At 36.1% G+C, this 22735-nt stretch overlaps 2 protein-coding genes across 3 annotated transcripts; one reads left to right on the top strand and one right to left on the bottom strand.

Annotated features, from left to right (window-relative positions):
- Nucleotides 1-124: 124 nt before the first annotated feature.
- On the top strand, nt 125-7978 carry LOC116290676 (ammonium transporter Rh type A). The gene is made up of 9 exons (XM_089037817.1): nt 125-322; nt 399-582; nt 1938-2233; nt 2720-2883; nt 3806-3943; nt 4908-5041; nt 5431-5612; nt 5853-5926; nt 6607-7978. The coding sequence occupies exons 1-9, from the start codon at nt 169-171 to the stop codon at nt 6718-6720; spliced, it is 1440 nt and encodes a 479-aa protein (XP_088893943.1). The 5' UTR covers nt 125-168; the 3' UTR covers nt 6721-7978.
- On the bottom strand, nt 5048-22456 carry LOC116290674 (polyphosphoinositide phosphatase). 2 transcript variants are annotated; one of them, XR_016121313.1, is made up of 28 exons: nt 22390-22456; nt 22203-22301; nt 21863-21995; nt 21539-21593; nt 20662-20769; nt 20505-20555; nt 19905-20419; nt 19081-19181; nt 18789-18914; nt 18277-18316; nt 17650-17747; nt 17051-17184; nt 16539-16584; nt 16252-16322; nt 15896-15950; nt 15539-15628; nt 14906-14964; nt 14531-14605; nt 14263-14354; nt 13651-13795; nt 13399-13457; nt 13041-13212; nt 12425-12496; nt 11631-11787; nt 10948-11027; nt 10339-10407; nt 9145-9383; nt 5048-5882 (listed from the first exon to the last, which is right to left on the bottom strand). XR_016121313.1 is itself a non-coding variant. In XM_089037815.1 (27 exons), exons 1-27 carry the CDS (start codon nt 22450-22452, stop codon nt 9206-9208), a joined length of 2943 nt encoding a protein of 980 aa, XP_088893941.1. In that variant the 5' UTR covers nt 22453-22456; the 3' UTR covers nt 6904-9205. The 2 variants fall into 2 exon arrangements, 1 of the variants encoding a protein (XP_088893941.1); XM_089037815.1 differs by lacking the exon at nt 5048-5882 and having other exon boundaries at nt 6904-9383.
- Nucleotides 22457-22735: the final 279 nt, after the last annotated feature.

The raw sequence follows: 22735 nt of genomic DNA, 5'->3' as shown, positions 1-22735 counted from the left end.
TTATATTATGTTATATTATATTATAGTTATATTATCCGAAATATTTCGACCTTAGGGGTTCCCCCTAGGGACCACTCACACGCTCCCTTCCTTATTTACATATTAATTTATTTAATATCGAATTCGAAAGACGGCCGGCAAAGTTGAGAGAATTTTTCGATTTTCGATATGGCGGAAGAAGAAATTGGTCGAGGAAAATTTCCTAGTTTTCTGATTCTAGTTCAAGGTCTTTTACTTATTTTATTCGTAGTTTTTGTCGAATATGACAGCGATGTACTGCCTGATGCTGCAGAGCCTTCTAAAATAGACACAAAATACCCAGGTATTAATTGCTTCTAAATTTTACCTATAAAAATTTAAAGATATCAAACTGAGCTCTAAATATATCTTAATTCCAGTATTTCAAGATCTTCATACCTTAATCTTGGTTGGATTTGGGTTGCTTATGACTTTTCTGAAGCGGTATGGATTTAGTGGATTGGGGTACAATTTTCTCATCTCTGCTCTGACCATACAGTGGGCTACGATTATGCAAGGATTTTTTGAAATACGAGAAAATAAGATTTTCCTTGGAATTGACAGGTAAGAATAGTGAGTTTTGAAAGATATTTATTCATTAGTGAATGATTGATTTGAAGTTTTGAAATGATGGGTCACGACACCCTCGCACGTATCATAATCATAAATAGTGTGGAAGAAATTCTGTGCTGTAAAGTAAACTTATGGAAGGCTTTATATTCGCATACTATGCAATATGTACCTTCTATATAACAGAATTTTTTATGCTAACAATTGCTTTTGTATATACTCGCTTAAATTCTGTTATATACTAAACGCTATATAACGGAATTTATGCAACTAACTACTCGCTTAAATTCTGTTATATACTAAACGCTATATAACGGAATTTATGCAACTAACTACTCGCTTAAATTCTGTTATATACTAAACGCTATATTCTCCTTGGAATTGAACGGGTAACGATAATGAGTTTTGAAAAATTATTATTTTTTAGAGAACGATATATTTGTTTTTGTTTTTAAGAATGATTGGTCACGACATACTTTCACATTACTCCTCATAAACTAAGTGTGAGAAAAATTCTGTTTTTAGCCTTGCATTACAAGGTTAAGAAATAGATTGGGTCTCCCGGGGAGGTACTTGCTTTGTCCAAGTGGTAGGGGTGATCAGAGGTCGATTTTGGAAATGACCCCTAAAAGGTACTCATGAAATTTTAAATGAGCTATCATAACAGGGAAAAAACCGGATTCCCAAATTGGGAATTTGTTGGGAATTTCCTTGAATTCCCAAAAATTCCCATCCAATTCCCAGAGAGAATGAAATTAAGAACGTAGCACTGATTCCCAATGTTAGTTTGTTGGGAATTTTGTTTATCTATTGGGTATTAGAAGGAATTTTAATTCCCAACAATAAATCCCAACGTTGGTGTTCCAATTGGGAATTCAAGGAAATTCCCAACAATTCCCAATTTGGGAATCCAGTTTTTTCCCCTGTGATATTAATTAAGCCATGTTGATTTCAACCTCTAAAAGGTATGACTTTATAACAGTAATTTAAAAAAAAACTTGACTTAATATATACACTCTTGTGAACTGTCTTTAAAATAACTGGACAGGAATTTTGTGCTGCTATCGTTGACAAGACAATTCCTTTTGTTTATGCTGTTTTTTTCTGTTCATGTTTGTTTAATAAAGAAAAAAAATAGTAAATGACCCTAAAATAAGCATTGATCACCCTACACTACCACTTGGGAGTAGTACGTACCCTCCAGCATGCTAGGTTACGTCATTGTATAGTTCCAGAACATATGCATGCGGATGCCACTTCCTGACAGAGGGAAGTAAAATATCCATACCATCTATTATTAATTAAATAAATACTAATAATTAATCAATTTTTAAAATTTTTGTTTCCAGCATAATTAAAGCCGACCTCTCAGCAATAACCATTCTAATTACATTTGGTGCCGTTCTTGGAAAAACCAGTCATTTACAGCTGCTTGTCCTTGCCTTTTTTGAAGTAGTTTGTTACGTTGCTAATAGAAGCATATGTATCAAGTACATGCACGCTGTTGACTCTGGTGGCTCAATATATAACCATTTATTTGGTGCTTGTTTTGGACTGGCGGTAGCAAGGATATTGTATAATAAAAAAGCTGTTGCACATGACAAGGAAATATCAAGATACACTTCAGATATATTCTCTACTATTGGTGAGTGTAATTTCTATATTCAATATCTCAGCAATGAAAAGAGATTTCAAAGTGGCTGAATATACCTCAGCTCGGGCGTAATGTTTTCCTATTTCAGACCACATGTCATTCCCTTGAGGATAAGATTCTTTGTTTGAGTTATATTCATGTGTCTTCTCATGTGCAACTGATTTAAACCTTTTAAAAACAAAGAAATGATACTCTAGGGAATGACACGTGGTCTGAAATGGGACAACATTACATCAGAGCCTAGGAGATCTAATTAATGGACAAATGAAATTAATTTTTCAATAAAAAGAATAAGAATGAATGAATGAAAAAATTCATGAATGTATGAATAAGAGGAGTAAATGGATGACTGAGAAAAATGCTCATGGATGAATGAAGGGGATGAAATGAATGACTATAGGATGATATAGAACTATATATCTATATATAGGATTATGCTGAAAATTTACCTGGTACATATTTATTATGCCTTAATAGGTACCATATTCCTCTGGGTCTACTGGCCAAGCCTTAATGCAGTTCAAGTAGAAGGCACCCTGCGATATAGAGCAATTATAAATACTTATTATGCAATGGCAGCCAGCTGTGTTACGGCATTTGCATTCTCATCGCTAGTTACTAAGGGTTCTAAACTTAGTATGGTAAGTTTTAATACTCAGTACGTGAACAGGGGGCAAGTGTAAGGGGTTGCCATGATCTTTTGATCTTCTAATGTTCAGCAGTCTCATTTTTATAGAGGTGCAATATAAGTAAACGAAAATATTCTATTTTTATCTAGCTCTTCTGCTTAATATACATTTAGATAGGTAATGATACATGAATGGGGGGAAGGGCATGGCAAGTGTAAGGGTGTGCCATGGCCTTTTGATCAGAGATAGAGATGCGAGATAATTAACTGAAAATATTCTATTTTTATAGCTCCTCCCCTTAATAAATATATTTTAGATATAAACAATAGATAATGGAATTTCCATGGTTAGGAAGAGTTTGTAGAGGGTAGTTGTTATGTACTATACAATATGAGTGGCCATGTTGTATATGATATACAAACTCAAGCTGTAACTTAGATATCTAGGTTGAGTATCGAGTGCCGAGTATCATGTTTCACTAAACTGTTCAAGTTAAAAGTGAATATGATCAAGAAAATACGATTTGAGGTTTATGCGAACAAACATATTATTTTTAACACATAAAGTATATGTATATACATACACCTACTTTCAAGAACGTTGACATACGAAAATAGAACATTAGTAATTTAGTGAGAAAGGAATACATTAAAAGACAAAAGAAAAAGTTCAGCTTCAGTGATCTTCTTTTGTTTTTTAATATAATTCCTATCCCACTAAATCACTAATGTTCTATTTTCGTATGTCAACGTTCTTGCAAGTTGGTGTATATCAGAATTATAAAACCGGCCTTCACGGTCAAGATTTCTAGTGTGTTTTCCTCATGAATTTTTAAGGGGTTTTATAATGACCACTGCAATAACTAGAGACTGAAATTTTAACACATTCAATTAATCAAGAATTTATCCAATTTTTTGTCACTGCTGATTGCCAGGTACATGTACAGAATGCTACCTTGGCAGGAGGGGTTGCCGTAGGAACTATATCTTCCATGATTATACAGCCGTGGGGATCAGTGCTCATTGGAATTGTGGGTGGTCTTGTTAGTACGATAGGATCCAAGTATGTACAGGTGAGAAACCCTTCTATTACTCTGCACACACACATGCAAACATTCACTACTACAAGTGCCATCTGCAAGAATCAAACCATCAACCCTGACTTGTAGGATCCAGGGGCATAACCAGGGATCTTGCAGGGGAGGTGCACAGGCAATGATTTGCAGACCCCCCCCCCCCCCCCCCGAAAAAAAGGTAACCAAAAAAGAAAGAATTAAAAAAAAAAAAATAGCAGAACGAAAAAAAAAAAAGGAAAATGGGTGAGTGACACTTAAAGATGCTATAATATACAGATGAAAAGTGGTCTTCATTTAATCAAAAAACATTTACATGAAATTTTAAAGTGTATATGACACGAAAACATTCCATCATTTAAAATGTATAGTTTGTTAGTAATAATAAATATATCGTAACAAAATTTGTTTCAAAAGCTTATTTCTTGAGATATTTGCGAAAGTTAATCCCAATTTGTGACGTCATTTTGTTGACACGTACTCTAGATTCAGTAGTAATGTACTAAATATAAATTGTAATTCATATAAATTAACAACAAAAGACATATTTTAGTCAGCTTCATTTGATAGCTTACGTAGTACTCTTCCAATGTTGGGAAACTGAAAAGTGTACTACTTGAAATTAAGATTCTATATGCAAACATATTTCATGTATTTGCAACAAAATCTGGAGACTTGTAAACAAAATGACATCACAACTCGTGCTAAAATTTTTTGAATTTCTAGAGAAATACGTTTTTGGAACAAATTTAACCGTGATATTCTTATTAATGTCAATAAACTACACATTCTTAACATTAAAATTTTTTCATGTCATATACACTTTAAAGCAAAAGGTTACAGCCCTGGGATTGCTTCATACAGTCTGTGGTTTAAGTCAAACTATTATGAATGCCAGTGCACAACCCTTGTTGGCTATAGTTCTCTGTGTTAATACTGACTTGAACATTTTGGTTGTTTGTAGCCATTATTGATAAAAAAGCTTCATATCCATGATACCTGTGGTGTAATAAGCTTGCATGGTTTACCTGGGATGGTTGCTGCTATAGCCAGCTCAATATCAGCTGGACTGGCCAGCTATAAACAATATAAGACAAGGTAATGTTGGATCAGAATAGGCCATAAATTACAGCATCATTTTATTGCCCAAATTAAAACATTTCACAAATTTTCTCTTGTTGAGATATTTATTATTTCAGCCTGAACTTGGTGGGTGGGGATCAGTACATCTCCTATCGTGTTTGTTTACATCCTGTCACCCATCCCTTTGGATCCTCCATCACTTATTTCTTTTAGGGTAGGGTAAGTCTATTTTCACCTTCTATCATCTCTTACTCTTGGGGAAGGAAAAGAAGTTGCTTTACACTTGTTTGCATCCTTCACCCATCCCCTTTTTTTCCTCAACCATTCCTTGTGGGTGAAAAACCCATTTACTTTGGGGAGTTTTCCAACTTTAACAAAATCATTATTGCTCTGTTTGGTTGAAGTTTGTATATGGTCTTCCCAGCCCGTGCACCTGTGTTTAACAGCACTCAGTACTTTGAGCTGGCCAAAACAGCTGCAGATACTCCCAGTGGGCTGGCGAGAAGCGCTGGTCAACAGGCAGGTTTCCAGTTGGCTGCTTTTGTATTGACAATTGTTATTTCAATCATAGGTGGACTGCTTACAGGTAAGAAACAAAGGGAACGCAATCTTGGGTTTCAAGGGTTGCATAGCAGTAGTACGCTAACCTCTAACCTCTGGGGTCTCAGGTTTGATTGATTCAAGGACTCAGCATCACACAAAAGTAGAGTCTGGTAGATTTTTCCTTGACTATATATTCAAGGGATTTTCTCTGGGTACTTTGGTTTTCCTTCCTCCACAAAGCATGCTGTGTAGTGATGCATATTTCTTGCTCCATCTACAACAGGGCTTATTATCAGGCAACAGTTCTTTGATCCTTTAAGGGAGAAAGAGCTTTATGAGGACCGACACTTCTGGGAGGTAAGATCTAAGATAACACAAATGGAAGATAGGCTTTGCAATTATTGGTTAAATCGTTTGCCTAATGATCATGATCATGGTGACCGTTGATGGTTGAAAATAGTGATGATAATCATCATTGATATGGACAATAATGGTGACGATGATGGTGACGATGATGGTGATGATGATGGTGATGATGATGATGGTTATGATAATAGTGATGTTGATGATGATGATGATGGTTATGATAATAGTGATGTTGTTGATGATGGTGATGAAGATGGTGATAATGATGGTGATGATGATGGTGATGAAGATGGTGATGAAGATGGTGATAATGATGATAATGATGGTGATGATGGTGATGATGATGGTGATGATGGTTATGATAATAGTGATGTTGATGATGATGATGGTTATGATAATAGTGATGTTGTTGATGATGGTGATGAAGATGGTGATAATGATGATAATGATGGTGATGATGATGGTGATAATGATGATAATGATGGTGATGATGGTGATGATGATGATGGTGATGATGGTGATGATGATGATGGTTATGATAATAGTGATGTTGTTGATGATTTTATTGATGACAAATACTGATAATGATGATGACAATAGTGATGATGATCATGACTGATGTTGACGATGACTGATGATAGTGATAATGATCTACTGCTTTTAACCTTCAGGTACCACAAGACAACACAGCTGCTCCTGATAGAATACTTCTCCCTCCAGAAACTCCCATGGATACATTCACACCTTTACCAAACCACACCCATGCCACTGAAGATACTGTCTAGCTTGTGACACAAGCTGACTGAAAATTATCACTTTATTCTACATGGGCCTCATCCAATTTTGGAAGTCCTCGGAATTTTCCTCGTCCTATTATTTCTTAATGGGACAGCATGGAGTCCTATTACATATACTAATTAACAAACTCATTTAACGATTCATGCGGAAAAAGCAATAGAAACCATGACTATGTGAAGAGTTTTTAATTCTAAATTATATAAAATCATGTTCATTTCCCTACGGCACAAGTTTATATTATAGTATACAACACCTCCAATCAATATTGTATATATATGATTACTATATATTTCCTACTTTAAAAAAGTCACATACCCAGGTTTTAAAAGGTCTTACATTTCACTCTCCTAAAGCCTCATTACGATAGTGTCTTTCATGGTTACTAAAAATAGATATCGCAAAGCTTGATGGGATTGATATGCAGACAAAACTTTATGAACACATGATTCAGTTATATGGAAAAGAAGACTAAATATCAGTCAAAAAACCATTAGATTTTTCATGAATCGGAAACAATGAGACAACAAAGCATTTTTACAACATTACGCTGTGCTTGGGTTGTCCGCATTTCAATCCCATGATGCACAATTGCAAATAACGCTAATTAAACAAGACAAAACAATAGATATTGCACTAGAGTGGTTTTCAAAAACCCGCAAAACAAAGACAGTGTAATAACTAAGGTGTAATAAATTGTAATACAACGAAAACACAAAAGTGCATTGCGGTGTTTTTCACGGGTTTTTGAAAACCACTCTTACTTTGTGCACTATGAATTTAGTACTGTTTCATAGATTTAAAAGTTTTGCTGTTACTAACACATCCTAGAGTGTCTGACTATGAACATTAGATTTCTAATCTAAGAGCTGTATATATATTGCGATTTTTTACAATTTTATAATGCAAAATCTATCAATTTTCACTATTTATAATTCACATGCATTAAATTTGTATATTTTATCTTAATTATTACATCTTTCACACAGCTGTTTTTATTATTAAGTCGTCAAAGAATTTTCACGTTTAACTTTTATATCGATTATTTAATTTGCTTATACTTTTATATCATAAAGAAAGAACCGATGAATGAATGGATTTGTGGGTTGTGAATTTATTGTAAAAAAATAAAATTAGTTTTTTGAAAACATGCTGTTATAAAATCTATAATATATAGGTATATACATATCATCTATAGGTATTTCAAAACGTTTGTTGAAGGTTTTGTTAATAAAAAATTATTTTTCAGAGGATACTACAATCACTGGTTTACAGAAGGGTCCTCAAAACACTATTTCAAAAAAGGTCGGTCTGGGTTTTGATGCACCAGTTGCTTACTAAGCTTAAATTATAATAATCATATTTGAATTAAGTTAGCACAGTAGAAATTATTCTGGAAAAATGGGCAGACAATGTTTGGGAAACTTCTATATGTAGGTTTTGCACCATCAAGTGCTGGCGCCATAATACTGCTTGGACTGCCTGTGGTTAGATGTCAGAACAATGGAATCTCTTTATACTCTCAGGAATTGATTTCTTTCTCATGTAAAACAATGTATTGTTCCTACAATCTAACATGGCTGCCATTATGTGATCGTGCAAAACCTTTATTGTTGTGATCTTTTGCTGTTTGCATTCACATAACCCATAATGCATTTGGGCTTGGCATGATCAATACCTAGTACGCAAACTGAGGAAATAGAGGATTTTCACTCAGTCAGAAAGCTAACTGATAATAGAGATGGCAGCCATATTGGTGTACCTAATGAAAGAAACTAATGACAAAGTTATTGTCAAATGTACACCAATATGGTGGCTGTGACGTCATGTCTGACAATAGAGGTGGCAGCCATATTGGTGTACCTAACAAAAGAAACTAATGACAAAGTTATTGTCAAAGGTACACCAATATGGTGGCTGTGACGTCATGTCTGACAATAGAGGTGGCAGCCATATTGGTGTACCTAACAAAAGAAACTAATGACAAAGTTATTGGCAAAGGTACACCAATATGGGGGCTGTGACGTCATGTCTGACAATAGAGATGGCAGCCATATTGGTGTATCTAACAAAAGAAACTAATGACAAAGTTATTGTTGAAGCTATACCAACATGGTGGCTGTGACGTCATTTGAAAACAATCTATAGCTGTAAACACATTGGAAAATGATGCTCATTTACAAGTGCTCTGTTAGCAACCCAAAACCCAATACCCATTCCCTAATAACCAATTCGATCCCTTAGCAACCCTTCGTTAGCAGCCCCTTGTTAGCAATCCCTCATTAGCAACCCCTTGTTAGCAACCCCTTGTTAGCAACCCCTCGTTAGCAATCCCTCATTAGCAACCCCTTGTTAGCAACCCCTTGTTAGCATCCTCTCGTTAGCAACCCCATCAGCAACAAAATCTTTCTTACCAATCTTGTTGTTAGCGACACTTCACAGCTGATGATGATCTTAGAAGTTATTATCCATGAGCTACTGGTGAGAATTATGAGTATATTTTCTATATATGTATATTGAGTGACTGTTTATAGACATGCCAATGTTACCATGACGAGTGGTCTGTGTATAACCTACATAGAGCATCTTGGCGGACTTGTCTACAGACGGCAGCTTGACTTGTCTTAAAGAGTCATGGGAGAAGTGTGTTTTACTGGTAACAGGAAATGTGAAATTAAAAAGATGGGAAAAAATGGTTGAGCACATCCATTACTGGACACACTAACCAGGACCTCTTGCATAAAACTGTCCAATCAGATGACAGTAAACTAGACAGAGATTGAACTGATAACATTGTTAGCCAATCAGATCATAATGTTCTCACTCTTTCATTATGTTGGTGTGCCATCTGATTGGAAGGTTAAAAATATTGAACTAAATGTCGCAATATGATTTAATAATGATATTAGTTTATCAAAGTGGTCCAGGTACTAGTACTATATTAACTATTACTATTTAGCACTAAATAGTATAATAGTAGAAAGCAAACAATTAATCCGTGAAACACTAATTACTAAATAGTACAAAATAGTGCTAATTAAACAATAGAAAACAATGGAATTTGCATGAAATTGTGCTATTTAGTATTACTAAAGTTTCACAGATTTACTGTGGTCATTCTAAAACCAAATATTGAAATTAATAGAGTTCCGACATTGCACTATACTTTGAATCGAAATAGGGTGACAAATTTCAATAACTATTGTTCTGCACTGACAAGCCTCTCATACATGAGAAAATTCTTTGTTTCCATCTGAACACAAAGCTAGTCAGTCCCTAGCCAGTGAAGAACAATAGTTGTTCAAATTGTTCGCCATGTTTCAATTTGGTGTCTTCTGTACTATTTAGTCAAGCCATAGTTAACGTAAATTTTAATGGATTATAGGCTAGACTTTAATGAGATGAGATGAATGGATGGGTGAATAGATGTAGTGGGATGAAAGGAATGGGATTTAGTGAATGAGGAAAGGAAAAAGAAAGAAATGAAATGAAGAAGAGATAGATGGATGGATAGATAAAAGTGAGGAACAAATACAGGATTAAAATCAAGAGAAGAGTAATAATTATTAACTTAATATCTGTAAAGGATGACTACTGTCAAATCTTACATTATATAGTTGATAGGTTTTACTGGACTTTCATGATTGGATTCTGCAGCCTTAGCAATCTCAGCAAATCTAAAAGCAAAATAAAATGAAAAAACCAATAATTATCCTTGTTTGATGAATTCAAAATACTTTTTCATCAGATAAGTTGAGTGTAAAAATAATGCAGATGAGGGAGATGTATACAACTTTTCCCTACATTTTTGCTAAAAATATCTTTTACAGTGCAACTACTATAACCGGGGACACATAGACAGTTAGACAAGGGAACCAATTAAAATGGAGAACAAAAACAATGCATTTCAAATTTGGGTAGTGAAGCCAATCAGAAACCTAGACTGCATGAGAACTGTAATTTGACCCTGGTGTTATGTGTAAACAACTAGATAGATAGATCATTCATTTGTGGGGATAAAAAAATATGCTGAAAGTCTATTATTGTTTTCTGTGCTGCTTTCTGATTGCCTCCACTACCCAAAGTTGGAAGGAATGTATCATTTTTCATTCTACAATTTGATTGGTTTTCACTGTCTAGGTGGCCCCGTTTATAGTAGTCACACTGTAAGGGTCCTCTGTTGTCTTTGAAGCTTGCTGCTACTAACTGTACATTACCTTGCATACATTTGATAACTGCTATCACTTGGTTTGGTTAGTCCTACGCCATACACATCCTTCATGGAAGGCATTAGATCCTTTAAAAAAGCATCATTTCGTTTAGTAACACTATCTAGTCTAAAAGCAATTCACAGATAAGATTTTTGAGTGCAATTTCTAATTTGAGGAACCATGTGCATTCTGGTATATGTTGGGTACAAACTTAATACTACATGACTCATGTTCTGTCAAGTTAGACTAGATCTAGGGAGCAACTGGATTTTGATTTTGTAAAAAATGGTTTCTGATGTTATAGCTGCCTAGCTAGCATGGCAAAGAATACTGTGGTACGTCAGAACAGAGCAAGGCAGTGAGCTTGCTCCCAACACCCCAGTTTCAAGTCTCTATTGCTCAGAGTTAGCCTAGATAGCATGTGCAGGAATGTATTTTTTATTATGTTTAGTAGAAGGCCTTGGTTATGAGGTGAGGTGATGATGGTGATGATGATGATGATGAGGTGATGATGATGATGGTGATAATGATGATGGTGATGATGAAGATAATAATATTTATTAGTCTCAAAACTTATAGACCTAAATCAAGGCTACGGGAACAAGACACTGGAGTATTATGGGACGTACATGAACAAAGTGTCATCCTTCGAACAAGAAACACTTAGAGTATCTAGAACCCATTCTCACCTTAAAGGATGCAAAAGTGACATCACTGCTTGAGTTTTTCTGTGGTGACAGAGAACCAAAACTGTCATCATCAGAGCTGTCACTGTCATCACTACTATCTTCGGCAGGGAGCCCTGGTGCAGCTGCAACTGCTTTTCTCACAGGGGCTGTTTTCTTACTGCTGACAGCAGAAGGAAAAACAATCAGATAACAAGCATGTGTGGAAAATGTTACGTAATTCTACAATTTTTATACATTACTAAATATTACTTTTGAATACTGTAGCTAAATCTGAGTTCTCATAATTACTGACAGACAGAGTATATTGTATTTTCTGCAACAAAAAGGTTTATAAATGGTTTCAGTGCAGTACTTTTTCACTGTAAACCTTGCCCAGGGGGAGGGGGGTGGGGTATTCCCTTTGTCCAAGTGGTTGGTTTTGAAAAAGACCCTCTAAAAGGTAAGCATAAATTGAACTGTTGAAGAAATATTGATCTCAACCCCTAAAGAGGTACGACCATATAATGATTGAAAGTGATTGTGCTGATACCATGTTTAATCAGTGAGTAGATAACATATTTCTTCTGTTCTTTCGTGTTCAATAAAGAAAAGACAAACAACAATTGGCCCTAAAAGGTAAGAGTAATGTTACGTAACTGATTTTTGAGTTGGAACCCCTAAGATGTTCACACAGGGAATATTTTCAACCCTGAAAGGACCTCCGATCAGCCTTACCACTAGGACAAAGGGGTACCCCATCCCTGGGGAACCCTGCTTGAACAATAGATTAAAGTCTTAAGGTATTTAATACTCACACTGGAGTCTTGATAAATCGATCTCTGACAATGAAGGGTGAGTGATCAGTACAGATGGGTGGCATGAAGTCTCTAGAGTAGAATAAGTAGAACATTTATCAGTAATGAATTCAATACTATATCAAAACTATTCACACATCTTCTTTCTTATTATTCGTCTATCCATGCATACCATCCATCCATCCATCCCTTCCTCCCTCCCTCCATCCCTCCCTCCCTCCCTCCATCCCTTCCTCCCTCCCTCCATCCATCCACCCATCCATCCATCCACCCATCCATCCATCCATCGATCCACCCATCCATCCATCCACCCACCCATCCATCCACCTATCTATCCATCTATCTGTCTATCCATTCATTTATACTACATTACTACAACTGAGAATTTATCAGAAGCATCCATTCTTCGCCTTAATATGACAATAGCAAGTCAGTCAATCCCTCCACATATGGACCATCCCTCCCTCCCTCCCTCCATTCCTCCCTCCTTTCCTCTCTCCCGCCCTCCCTCTCTTGATCCCTCCCATTCCTCCATCCATTTATTCCCTTATTTATTCATTCATTCATATTTCATTTCTACATAACTGTTAACATCAGTATGAAACAAATCACTCACTTGCATGACCTCTGCATTGTTAGTTGGTACATGGTATCGAACGTAGACAGCTCATGCGGCCTGTAGAACTCAGAAAAGACATCCATCTCTTCGTGACTGATTGAGTCTGGATATGTGACAAATAATGACTCCTTTTCCTTGGCCGTCAGTTTGAGACCACCAAGACATAAGGCTAGAGAAACAAATATCAGATCTTTTACTTAAAAAAATATTAAAAACAAAATTTAAAGTGTTATTCAAATAGGACAACTTATTTCAATTTGGTGTACTAGGCAAGTCCACTACTGCTACACCACCCTTGATTATACCCGATAAAACGCTCCTGCGAGTTTATTAAACGGTACATAAAAACACATACCTTCCCACACTGGATGTGGTAGACTGTTGATCACTTTCTCATCCAGCCAAGATGTGTAGCTGAAACATTGACAAAACATCAGGTTACAGACCCAAGAGATAAGAAGCAAAACCACTGCTGAGTTCTACTGTTTTCCCATTTCAGACCACATGTCATTCTCTAGAGAATAAGATTCTTTGTTTGAGTCGTATCCATATTCCTGTAATCTTCTCATGCTTAACCGTGAAACAAATAAATGATACTCTATGGTACCTCTTTCTCTTTTTAAGTGCTTTTAGATTACACGTTGAGGTATGATGGAGGTAGTAATCTGTCGTCATGTCCCAAATATTACACATTCCCTCGGTAGGCACAAAAACACCAAGAAAAACATTCATTGCTTGCTGCTTGTCAGCATCTATAATATGAATCAGTAATAAGTAGAGGTGTGAATGGGCTGAAAATGGGTGTGTAGCAGTAGGTAATGGAGAGATGTACTAACCAGTCAATACTTCCATTCATATCCATACCTTCCCCATGGAGGGGGATTGGAATTTCCAAGGGGTGGGGAGGGTCTGCAGAGGGTATATTGTGTAGTTCCAGAAAATATACATACCTCCCCCACAGAGGTGGATTAGAATTCCCAAGGGGTGGGGAGGGTCTGAGGAGGGTATATTGTGTAGTTCCAAAAAATATAGTATTTAAACCCCCCCCCCCCCCCCCTATGCAGGAGGACTGGAATTTCTAAATGGCGGGATAGGTCTTAGGAGGGTATCTTTTGACAGATATGATGGCCTTTAGAGAGGGAACAGAATTTCCAGCCAACTGAAAGCATCTAAGGCAACAATTTTCATAACTCACAAGTAGATCCAATTAAGAACGTACCATTAAATGCATTGCTGTAGTAACGAGAGATTGTCCGCATGATGTCATGCGAGTGTGAGGTAAAGGGTGACACCTTGCGGTATGTCCGAATGCTATGAAAATAAAAATTGATTCACAATTGGTTAAAGAAAGAGCAATACAATGTATATTAATTTTACCCCAATACGAAAGTACAAGGGGAGGTCGTTAAACGGATTTGAACAGACAGAATCAAAATTTTTTATCTACAAAAATGCTACGTACTCAAAAGCCATAATTATAAACTAACCCATGAACCAACTGCGATCCACCATACTGCAAAGCCAAGGTGTCTCCATGTGCTTCATAGAGATCCTCAAGAATCCTGAAGCAACAATGAAAGGAAAAACACTCAATTGACAATATAAAACTTCTTACTTATTCTGCACCTGTAAAATATAAGTCCATAACACCTCTCTGGATTTCCAGGGGGAGGGGGGTGGGGTTGAGGAGGGTCTTAAAGAGATTATATTTTGTAGTCCAAGAAATATCCATGCCTCTCCCATAAAGGGATGTTGGAATTTCCAAGGAGTGGGGAGGGTCTGAGGAGGGTGTATTGTGTAGTTCCAGAAAATATACATACCTCCCTCACAGAATATGCTTGGAATATTAAAAAATTAGTTACCTGACAGCATCAGAATCAAACTCCACTGATGGAGTCTCTATCACTCCTAGTGCATGAAGCTGGAACAAAATTGAACAAAATAGTTTATTTTGAAACGACTACTGACATTAAAGGATAAACTCAGCCTGTTGTTTACAACTCTCAAGGGACCTAAAAGAACCGCTGAGGATGTAAAGAAACCTTGACAGTAACCACCCTCAGTCTATAATTAGATCTTATTAACCGAGCGGGAGGTCTGTACGGGATAATCTTGACCGACGTCTGTACCCGACCGAGGTCAAGATTATCCCGTACAGACCGACCAAGCTCGGTTGATAAGAGTTTTATTATGTGACCACTTTTCATTGAAAAGGACAAAATGTTTTCGCCGTAAGATAAATATGCGATCGGACCGGTTAATAACGGAGAATCTAGACCAGTCTGCGATGCGATCTATCCAATCAGATTGCTCGATTTGCTAGTGTCCAGGCTCTAAGATTCACGGTCATATAATAACTCATGTTACTAACCACCCTTCAAGATTTTAGTGCCTGTATACACTCGACATAGAAAGGACACTTCTCTATATAAACCATAAAACATCATTTTTATTTTGGTGTTAAGAACTACACTGGCTTCTACTCCATATTCTACCTGGAAACCAAGTGCGCATTTGCCAACCATGAACTGTGCTGTATTGGTTCTGTCCAGGCAGTCCACACAGTTTACCCGCAAGACACCATTCTACAAAAACAGGATTAATATTAATGTAATAACTAACATTAATATTTATATATATACAATTTATATAATTCATATTGTATTATGTTCTATTTTGTTAATAATAGTATTGATAGAGTACAAACACTAAAAGTGTGCAACACTTTGCACTATTTAGTAGTAAATAGTGCTAATTAAACAACAGAAAACAATAGGATTAGCATAATTCAGCAGTATTTAGTGGTATTTGTTGCACACTTATAGTGTTTGTACTCTATCAGGACATATTACCTGTCCCCTTCCACGCCTTATATCACTGTACGACAGACCACCCATCATGTCACATCTATAGTAATACACAATAGAATGAACTGAGCATTGCAATGCATCATTGGAAAATATGGGGTTGGTATAAAAAATGACAGTTAGTGAGAAAGAATAGGAATTGTAATTGGATTTTTGTTATGTTTATACGTTTATAACTCGTCTTGCAAAGAAGAAAAAAAACAATTAGCAACTTGGCTGAAATATGAAGGCATTAGTCCAGGGATTGAATGATAATGATCACAGCAGTGAGGGCAGCACATTAGCAGTGAATAAAACCTGTGCTGATTCCCATTTTGTTACCCACTCGAAAGGAATCTTACCTTGGATCCTTCCTCACTTGATTGCAATAAAATTCTGGTCGACTATGGAAGAATCCAGTTGTTTTAAAGACCTATGATCAAAAATTTTACCTTGTGAGGTCAAACTTTTAAAATCAATCAAAAACATATCCCAATGAGTCGGGAAAAAGATGGGAAAATATGATATACAATGTCTAAATTAGAGGTTTATTAATGCATAGTTTACCAGCAATCATGTTATCCATCGCTGATAAGGATTCTACTACAGATTGTGGTTTTATTATCATGATCAGTGATTTCAGGCCTACCTGGTTTGCGATAATTGTCAGCTTTTCAATCACAGCAAGATCTTTACTGGAAATTCATACAAAACAATGGATATAATTTATGTAAGTCAGTTAGAGAACTGAGCTGGGCGCAGCAATTAAAATTAATATATGAGTGAAGGAAGGAAGGAAGGAAGGAAGGAATCAATAAGCGAACAAATAAACAAATGAATGAACTGACAAACGAACGTCGGTTGGATGGATGGATGCAAATTTAATATTGGTTCTATGAGAGTGGCTACTCTAACACTGGATTCCAATTGGAATTTAAGAGTAGATTTTTGTGGAGGGAGGAACACCAGAGGAGCCTGGAAAAAAGACACTGCAACACAGGCCATCTGGAGAGAACCAACAAGCAACCTTGCTTTACATACAACACCAAGTTCAGAAATCGAATCCACGTCACATTTTCAATCCCTCTTACTGGTACACTACCCGAGATTGCTTTCCATAATGTTTAGTATGTTCTGAGGCCTGTATTTTTTAAATGTTACCTTTTGTTAAATCTTGCCATGTCCCATGCAATGTACTTGATGTGAAATTCAACAGGCAAAAACTGGTTGAGATAATCCACAACTGACTGCAGCTGTTCACTCAAGATCTGCTCGTGCCTCTTTCTTTCTCGTTTCTAGGAAATGTGGTTTAGGAGATGTGGCTAATTAAAACACAGAAACACAGAAACCTCTAAAGTGATTTAAGTCAGCTAACTTACAGATTGATCCAGGTACTGATCTAAGTCAGCTAGGGCAAGGATTTTTATTAACAACCAGCCACACCCCAACCCCATTGTGTAATGCGTTTGTTATCCTCAATAATGTCCCGAAAATATGGACTTCTCCTGTGGACATTCATATCAAATCAATGTGAAATCCAAATCCATTGTTCCTAAATCACGGATTGGGGCTAGTTATTAAATCCAATCAAACACACTGGCGATGGCATTTTTAAAAATAAAGGCCTCAGTCTCTGACTGCGCCCTCAGCCTTTATTTTTAAGAATGCCCTCACCCTAATGTTTGATCCTTTACTTAACAGATATCGATAGGGTATTTACCCTGTCCATGACAGAACAACAGTGGTCATAATAGTCTCACCTTGACAAGATTAAGGATAACCAGTGGTGCTCCAAACCTTTCAAACAGTTGATTGACATGTCTTGATGCTGCCACACAGAATGGGTCTGAACGGTCAACTGCATGGGCAAGGAAAAAGGAGGAAACCAATGCATGAGCTGAATGGATAAATCAATCTATAAACCAAATGTTCTTTGACTAATCTTCATGACAACCTATACAAGAAATGCTTTTTCTTTGTCATTGCTACAGCCATATAGTTTCAAACAGTACTGCTCAAAAGTAGCTCGCCATATCTTGTATTGCATTTTTAGATACAAGATTATTGTATCATGACGGGAATTTTCTCTAATGCCATACGACTTTATTACCATATAAAGATTTCCCATATCTCAAGATAAGTTTATCATATTGATCATATTGCATTACTAGATAAAAGATCATTGTATCATGATGGGAATTTTCTATGATGCGATACCAGTTTATTACGATATAGAAATTTCCCATATCTCAAGATAAGTTTATCATATTGAGAGATAATAAACTCATATATCGCCAGAAAAATAATGTTACTTTATTTGAACAGTCTCCTTGAACTGAGTGCCTTTGGTTATCTGATGATAACGGAAATATAGGATGTATATTTACCATTTATCTGTGGTTTAGGAACCATAACTTGCTTCATGTCCTAAACATAAATAAACATATATAAAAAATAATAATAAAAAAAATTTAAAAAGTCACCTAGCTATGTGTCCACTGATTGGTTGAGAAGTGTGCCATGTTACTGGACAGAGCACATGCAGTGCTGACCCAGTCTGCCTGTGTGCAGCTAGCTTTGTGAAGAAGTGTAAGAAAAAGTATTTTTTTAATATATATTATATAAAGTGTTTAGAAGTGCTGCTCATTTGTCTAGCTCTTGAAAAATCTTTTCAAGAACTGTTTTGAAAACCTAAAATTTATTGTTTCAAAAAATTTAAGTTAATCAATAGTAAAATTTATTTTCTTATGCAAAATTGGTTGTTATCAAAGAATGACATGCATATAAAATAAGATGAAGTTTGATCTTTCAATGGAGAACGTTCTCGTAATTCACCATCACCCGTAAGCAACCACTTACTTCTCACCCCAAGGTGTTTGCTAAGTCATCTTTATCTCACCTGTGACCAAAAAGTGGGAACAGAGCCTCTGAGCTGTACGTATGATGTAAAATGACCACTGTCGAAGAACAGCACTGAGGCGTCATGAACTATTTGTTCTGTTTCAACTTCGTTTGCAACATAACCCTGCAAAAATATTATTCAAAGGAATTACTTTAGGGAACAAGTGAACACTGGAGACAAGTATAGACCACTTGCATGTGACAAAGCAGCTCAATTTGGAGGACAAAACAACAGCCCCTCCCACTCTGCAATCCCTGCGATGCTAAGAGTGTATATATTTAATATGTACCTCATCATTGGCTCCTCTCTTCAGGAACCGTGTTCCTGCAAATTCAGCTGACCTTCTTGCTATAAGCGTAACATAGATTGGTTTACCATAGACACATATATCTAAGCATTGGAGTTATAGAAATATTATAATACATGTACATGCAGTGCAGTATATCTAGCTGTCGGGGTGCATGTGAAAAAATTGGATGAAATCCCATTTCACTCAACCTTGCACCTCGTTTTTGTTTCAGCCTCATCATTCCTTTCACATTATTATTATCTTTTAAACAAAAATGGTATCAATTTGGGGAAAATGTTTTTCAATGGTCCATAGGCTACAACAGGATTATAGGATTATTCCTTTGAGTATGATATAGTCATGGTTCTTTTTTGTCCCTTCAATATCAATAATAATATACTTTATTTCTATAGCATCATTTCCAATATTGGTTAGTAATGATGAAGGTTGGAGAGACAGGACTTTCATTAAAAGTGGTCATCTGAGCCACTCAAAAGTCTAACCATTAACAGATTGGTGCAGGATCTTTCTATTGGTGCAGGATCTTTCTTAGTTAACCCCTTTTGGGTTGTTCCTCCTGCACCTTTCCACTTCTTTCTTAAGTTCTATTTGTAATTCTTTCCTTTTTGTGTGTGGAAAAATAAAAACCTTTGAAACCTTTTTTGATGTTATTAGAAAGGCAGTACTTTCTCCTCAGTTATTTCAAGACTCTGAGTGTTGGTGTGGTTTAGGGATTTGATCCACAACCTTCTGCACAACAATTCCATGCTCAAATGAGCCACCAAAATGTTGGTAAAAAAATTTGTTAAATCTCAAAAGGATACTGCTTTGCCCAATAAAGCCATTAATAGCATGCAAAACCCAATCCTGGTGAACCTTTCCTTCAAACCCTGTCAACAAATGCTTGTTCCACACAAACTTGTAGTAAGCTTTACTTATTTTCCTTGATGAGTCAGTTGGGACATTTCCAGATTTGCTTTTTCCCCTCAGTTTCTTGCATTCTGAACAAACGTCTATTGAATTCACAGATTTTTGGAAACTACTGTCTTCAGCTTGAGTTTGACTTTCATTACAAATTTTTGAGGTATTGGAAAAAAGTTTCTCTGAATCCTTTTTTTCAGTTTCAGGTGATAGCATGCCATCGTTTATCTCAGAATCCTTTTCACCTTTTCCATTATCATATGGAATACCACTTGTAAAATGTTTATCTTGGTTACTATGGCTACATGTACAGAATCCCAATCCTTCCCATGAACCTTCACCAGCATTGGGACCAGAAGTGGGTCTTATTATGGGAGCTATATTGTGCTGTAGAGTTTGCGTCAAATTATAGCTATAACTAATAGATAATAGGATGTTATTAATAATGGTTTGATATTTAAAAAATATTTATAAATATATAAAACGATTAATTAATGACTTACCTGTAGTAGAAGTTGCTTGAAAGATCAACGTTTTGAAAGATTCTAAGATACCTGGATAATAAGGACAGAATATGACGTCATGAGGTTGATATTTAATAAATAATTTAATTAAATTTAAAAAAATAATTTAATAAAAGTAATGGAAAAACCAATGTACCTTGATTCATCTGGATGTTGATATTTTTGAATGACAGCCTCATTAGGGATTGAAACCAATCTAGTGTCTTCAATCTTGTAGATCGTATGCCCTCCAATCTGGGCCTGCCTATCAAGGAATATGACAAGAAAATGTTAATAACATTTCATAAATCATATATCAGGGTTCAAAATAGCAGCCAGCTGCAGGCTTTAGCCAGCGATTTCAGCACCTTTGCCAGTGATTTTGTAATGAAAAATTAAATACAGAAATAAAGCAATTCTGATAAATAATTTACTACTATTTATCATTATAATGTTTTACCCTAAAAAAGCAGTCTGTTTTGTAGGCCCAAAGGTTCAAAACATTCAATGATTTCTGTTTTTATTAAGAAAATAAGTAGCAGGACAAAAAAAAAAAACACCCCAAAAGGCTGCAAATTTCAGCATTTTCTGAAAAACCATTTTGAACCCTGTATATTTAAAATGCTTTATGTGAGCAAACCTAGAACACATTATTGGAGAATAATGGATAATCCTTACATGTACATGTATGTGTCATGCTACTCCTAACCATTCTCCCACTCTCTTATATTCTGCCAGCCCCCACATGCTTTATAACTGCACACAGTATATGCACATGTTTTCTATTTCTTCCATAGCTGTTGAAGTCTTGTACAAACCTGCCACTGGGTGGACTATTCTCAAAAGTATTGTGGATGAGAGGCTAACATGGAAACAAAAGGAATCACACTTTTTCTCAATGGAATTTGTGGCATTTCTTTTGTATTTTCATGTTAGCCTCACATTTGAGACAGTTTTAATGAGGGTTCATTAAGGGTCACATCCACAGGAAGCCCAGCTTGTATGAAAATCTTTACTTTATTCTGCAAACTTACTTTCTTCGCTCTGTGATGAGTATTATGTAGTATCCCTCTAGAAATCTCACAAATCCTACACAAGCAAAAAAAAACCCAATTTTAGCACCATCACATATTCCGAGTACTAGGAATTTTTGGGGTGCATGTTATGTCATAGCCCCCATGTTGGTTGATGATAATGAAGCATTCCTTGTAGCTCCTCTCTTGTTACATCAACAAGCATGGCAGCTGTTTCACCTTATTTATGTGTCGAGGAATTTTGGGTCATGTGGTTGCACCCTAAGAACAGATTATAATCCTGAACTTCAGAGGGGAGAGGGAGGGTAATAAAATGACACTTACCCAGAATGCCATAGGCTGAGATACTCTTGTGAAGTCCTCTAGTTGTTGTATCGTATGATTTATTAGTTTTGATAATATTTCCAGCATTAATGGTATTCAATAGCTGTTTAATCTGCTGTCTGTTGTATTCAACCTGCGGCGAAATAAAGCCATGGCGTCAAAACTAATGAAAATCAAACCGGAAGTGATGAAAAATTACATTACGTAAAGCTATGAGAACGCCTCCATTTTCCAAAAAAAAAGATTGGAATGCAAACTTTATTGCTATAACTATATCTAGCACATGCTTATTCAAGCTAAGAGCTTCATATTAGCTTATCGGTAAGTATATTAATCGTACCTTGTCGTCTGACAACACAAGTTCTTTCGGCTCCGTTCTGTCAATTTTCAAGACGCGAAATCTAGTTTCAGCATTATTTGAACCGACTAGATAAAATCTCTGCAAGAACGAGAACAAAAATATGAATATTTCCTATTAGATACGTATATTATAGACCTGCTTTGAATATTTAGAGGGTCTTTCTTACTGCTTTGGTCTCGTAGAGGACAATTCTTTGGAAGCAGCAAACCGGTGCAGCTTCGGCCGCCATTTTGAATAATCTGCACGGCCATAGTTCAAAGAGCCTGGGAATAAAATATAAAGCACAGGTAGCCCAGGCATCGTTTTCATAAAATCTTTCCACCGAAGAAGGAAAATCACCAAACGAAAATAGAAAGTACTCAAAATTCATTTCGTTTGGACGGTTTTCAAAGCAGAAAAGCGATTTGCATTGTTAGAAAGATAACTTTTTATTTGCATGTATGTTTAAATATAGTAACGATAAAAAAACCGTCAAAGCGTGTCGGCAAAACTAAAAAGGTTTGCATTTTTTC

The sequence above is a fragment of the Actinia tenebrosa genome, unplaced genomic scaffold (assembly GCF_029948245.1).
Source record: "Actinia tenebrosa isolate PJP-AT-01 unplaced genomic scaffold, QUT_ActTen_1.0 PGA_scaffold5__44_contigs__length_20552954, whole genome shotgun sequence".
Taxonomy (NCBI): domain Eukaryota; kingdom Metazoa; phylum Cnidaria; class Anthozoa; order Actiniaria; family Actiniidae; genus Actinia; species Actinia tenebrosa.
The sequence above is the reverse complement of the archived record's forward strand: the minus strand, read 5'-3'. Positions and strand labels throughout refer to the sequence as shown.

What these genes read in the sequence shown, in the direction of transcription:
- LOC116290676 (XM_089037817.1), top strand. Translation starts at nt 169, where the DNA reads ATGGCGGAAGAAGAAATTGGTCGAGGAAAATTTCCTAGTTTTCTGATT. An exon ending in AGGGTTCTAAACTTAGTATG is followed by an intron (nt 2,884 to 3,805) that starts GTAAGTTTTAAT and finishes GCTGATTGCCAG; the next exon opens with GTACATGTACAGAATGCTAC. An exon ending in CATAGGTGGACTGCTTACAG is followed by an intron (nt 5,613 to 5,852) that starts GTAAGAAACAAA and finishes CATCTACAACAG; the next exon opens with GGCTTATTATCAGGCAACAG.
- LOC116290674 (XM_089037815.1), bottom strand. Translation starts at nt 22,452, where the DNA reads ATGGCGGCCGAAGCTGCACCGGTTTGCTGCTTCCAAAGAATTGTCCTC. An exon ending in TGACAATTATCGCAAACCAG is followed by an intron (nt 16,323 to 16,538) that starts GTAGGCCTGAAA and finishes TTTTGATCATAG; the next exon opens with GTCTTTAAAACAACTGGATT. An exon ending in TAAGGCGTGGAAGGGGACAG is followed by an intron (nt 15,629 to 15,895) that starts GTAATATGTCCT and finishes CTGTTTTTGTAG; the next exon opens with AATGGTGTCTTGCGGGTAAA.